We start from the raw sequence: 4,021 nt of genomic DNA, 5'->3' as shown, positions 1-4,021 counted from the left end.
GCACACGCAACTAGAGGCCATCAAGAACAAGAGATGCAGCTGAATTCAGTTGGGTCGCCCGTCGAAACCAGATTAATACCCAAATGCTAGTAAATAGTCTTACTAACTCGTTTGAAACCTTGTGTAATATGGAATCCTGGTTGTTTTTTCGACAGCGGTTTACGTACTCTTGACACTACTTTCTGAACATGTCAGTCAACCAAAGACCATCACAGTGATTGTCACTCGCTAATGAGGTTCCCTGCATGCAAACAGTAGGTTGGTTACTGTCAGCTGAAAGGTTTCAAAACTACAAACACGGTCAATGTCTCTGCCGTTTTAACTTTATAACCCAACTCTATTCGTTTTTTTCTTATTGCTTAGGTCTATCTAGTTTCGGAACATCTCTAGTTATGAATCTTTCACCAAAAGCAAAGGACGCGTGCAACATTATTGCTGACTTGTATGTACCCGAACAGAGAATTATCCTTGAAAAGCTCGTCCTTGAAGGTAAGTCTGAAACCGTTAGCCTACCATGGTTTCGTGGAGATTAAGATCTCACTTGAATCGAAAACGATTTAGTCTTATCTTCGCACAATCACTTCTATGGTGTCATTAATCTAGTTTAACCTAATTCGTTAAGCAGGGCACCTTGAGACTGTGACTTCCTCTCTCTTCCTTAAACTAAGAAAAATTCATTCGATCTTCACAAACGCAGATCAAAATCACGCGAAAAATAGCACAAAAAATAGAAAGGAAATTTTCAACTTTTTCTACTCTACAGCTGTGAGAAAATTTCCAGCCTGTACCCACATCATTGGGTATGTTGTTCAGTTTATGATTTGAAAGGAAGCTATCCTCAGTTTTACATGTCCACACTAGTCTGCCTTTCTTTCATTCGAACGCTTGTATGTCAAGGCTGATTTTATCTTCTACCAAGTTTTAGAGATTTGTGTAAGAGCCAGGGTAATGAACTGTCACTCAGTGGATTTATTCATGTCTGCTTTATGGCTCTTTTACAAGCAAAGCTATCAATACTCGTAGTATGTTCATCCGCTTTTCATTACGTGACGGCGCGGATTTTTCACCCTTCGCTAATTCAACCTCAGTCAAACAACGTATGCCTTCACACCTACACATTAAATTATACTATCGTCCAACCAACTAGTTAATCTTTCACTTCCTCATCTTTCTTCCCTCTTTCCTTTCTCCCGTTTCCTTGTCTGCCCCTCTTAATTAATAGTCAGCGGCATCTTCCTCGTTAGTTCGTCACTTCAATATCTGATCTCTAGAAGTCAGACGATTCCCGAAAGCGATAATCCCTCAAGCGAGAATACGGCAGCTATTTTTCTTGCTCTCCAATCTCGAGAACAGTCAAACACTCCTAGCAAATACGTACCAAATGCTGTCGAAGAGTTTTCAGCAACCCTATGAGTAGTATATTACGTTTAGACATGTAGCACGACGTCGCGAATATCGTAGCAGCCGAAACTTGAGGCTGTCTGTTGCAGCACATCCAGTTGCTTGAATCATAAGCAACATAATCAAGTAAGACTAAGCTGTGTTCAAGGTCTCCAGTGAAAACCAGAGTGGTATGAAAATGAGTGTATTTCGCCAATGCGATATGCTGTTCACCGACGAGTTATTTTAGCCAGAGCGTCACATAATGACATGACCATAGAGTCGAGCGTGGCCTGACTCAATATCTGGTAGCACACAGCCGCCTGATTTAATGCTGCATTTTAGCAAGTTATTAGGTTCTTCCAACGAAGCCTATTGGTTGTAGACTTATTTTATTAGGTGATGACCATTGCTGATTAACTGGAAACCAGTTAACTTGCTCCTCGGTGAAATTAGCGAATTGAAACTTTGATGGGTTAACAATTGAACAAATGAAGTCGGCGAATCGATGACTGGGCAAACTGATGGTTGGTGAAGTCTGGGTTAGCTATGTTGAAGTTAGACAGATCAAATTTAGAAAATGTATTCGACCAATCAAGTGGAAACCCAAGCCGCCCTATCCAAGCATCTCACACTGGGACCTAATCAGCAGAATGACAGACGATACCTTTCACCATCATGGACTCAATTTGAGAACAAATATGGCAAAAAATCATTAAACTAACTTCCTTTTTGAGTTTATGGGAAACATCCATTTAGGCCTGTAGATGATGAACAGAGTTTTGACCAAAAGCAGACAAAGCGAGTAGACCAGACTGATATTTTACAAAGGTGTGCCATTCATTGAGGAGAAAACTCTCTACTCGATTCATTCAGCGAGAAGTAGACAGGGTAAAACGAATAAAAGATTACATTTTTAACTAAGTGGTTAAACAACACTGAATAATTTGTCAACACTTTTAGACTAGTTTATTGCTGAGAGGACCGCATACCTGAAAAGTTTTTGGTTTGTTTTGGCACGTGCATCGGAATGTGTCAATAATCCGACTGTTATTGAGTGGGTGGAAGTGTTCCTACACACAACAAGATGCGGTGGGCTGCTGCTTTAAAACCGAGGCTTCCGTTACAAAGTGTTTGCGAAAATTCTGAACCCTTTGCCTACCTTGAAGATCATGAAAATAACTGGGGACAATTCTGGGTGTTTATCAGGGGTCTGATGTCGAGCGAATTTCGCATCTGCTATTACCAAATAGAAACTGTTTACACTTGCGGTCTGTGAACTTTTGGTTTTCGAGTTAGGAGTGTGAATTTCGAATGCAAAAATAAAGCTGTAGAATCCTGATATGGTTCCAACCAACGGAAATGTATAGTGAAGTGCTGACTCGGGTCTGACCACTGCTGATTGCTGAGGACAGAATACTATCGAAAGAGAAGTCTACCCGCGAAAGAGTGACTTCGATCTATCCAACTCGTGATCGCTGCAAACCGGGGATTAGTGTGCCTCTTTACTTTATTTCTACTCACTTCTAACACCCACGTCGAACATCTCCAACATACAGTCTGTTTGCTTCGGTCTCTCTAGGTACATTCGGTCGTCTATATCTGGGACGAATACATAGGAAAGCAAACAAGAGGAAAGCACGACCAGAACGATGGGAAAAAGCGTTGGTTAAATCTGTTTCCGGTATGTACTGAGTAAGAAACACATTCAGAATTTGTAAATCCGTCATTGTCATAGAGTTGTTTGCGCTGTTTTATTAAAAAAGGAACACAAAATGCTATGAAACATTTATAACATCCAAGATGATATCCTTGGTGCATTTCATACTGTACGATGATACGGTCTACGTGTAATGAACTCAAAACTGCAAACAAATGAATTGATGGAACCTACTAATAGGACTGTGTTAAACAAATACCTCCTTCAGAATTTTTAAAGTGAAACTGCCATGAGTATGTTCGTGCAGATTCCCATGAAAGGTACCTCTCCAAAAGAACAGCATAGTGTGGTGTAAGCCAATAGATAATGGGCATTAAGACTGGCTGAACTGGAACAATAACTCGTCACGAGTTGGCTCAAAAACTGCAGAACTTTGTAAAGAACTGTAGGCCAATTGTACGCATGTTGCAAATGGAGGTCTATCAAGCTCAGAAAACAGTGATAAAATTTGCACAGATTACAACTCAGACGATTTTCTAGTGGTTTACGCCACGAACCAAAAAAAAGGCCCTCCTTTTTCTGACTGACGCTCAAGACAAATGCTTGCTGTCATCCACTTGGCGCCATATGACATTTTCATCAAAACTTCGCCTGTTTTTAGGATGGATTGACCAATAGATTTCAAATGGTCTCATTGCGAGAGTAAGACTAAATCATAGCCCCCTGTACTTTTACAAGAACATTCACTACGGACCATATGGTCATTTGGAAAAGTACTTTGTATTTCCTTCATCCTATTAGGTATCTTCAGAAGTATGCTGTTCCCGAGGTTCATCAAGGACCCCCAAACCCTTAATGATTTTCACAGCTCAACTTTCTATCTGGGAAATGTCCAACCTGCATAATATAATACAATCGCTGCTCTCTTCCTAGAGTGGGAAATGATCGAACGGGGGTCCAAAAATGTTTTCGATATCTTCC

The 4,021-nt window shown here is 40.6% G+C and overlaps 1 protein-coding gene across 1 annotated transcript; it reads left to right on the top strand.

Moving 5' to 3' along the window:
* Positions 1-392: 392 nt before the first annotated feature.
* On the top strand, positions 393-3,064 carry T265_12522 (hypothetical protein; the record flags this gene model as incomplete). Its single annotated transcript, XM_009164158.1, has 2 exons — positions 393-489; positions 2,963-3,064. Coding segments are annotated over 2 exons (198 nt in total), but the record flags the coding sequence as incomplete, so codon positions are not given.
* Between the last annotated feature and the right edge of the window lie 957 nt (positions 3,065-4,021).

This window comes from Opisthorchis viverrini (assembly GCF_000715545.1).
Source record: "Opisthorchis viverrini unplaced genomic scaffold opera_v5_3, whole genome shotgun sequence".
NCBI classification, from domain to species: domain Eukaryota; kingdom Metazoa; phylum Platyhelminthes; class Trematoda; order Opisthorchiida; family Opisthorchiidae; genus Opisthorchis; species Opisthorchis viverrini.
This window is presented reverse-complemented; position numbering and strand designations above follow the sequence as displayed.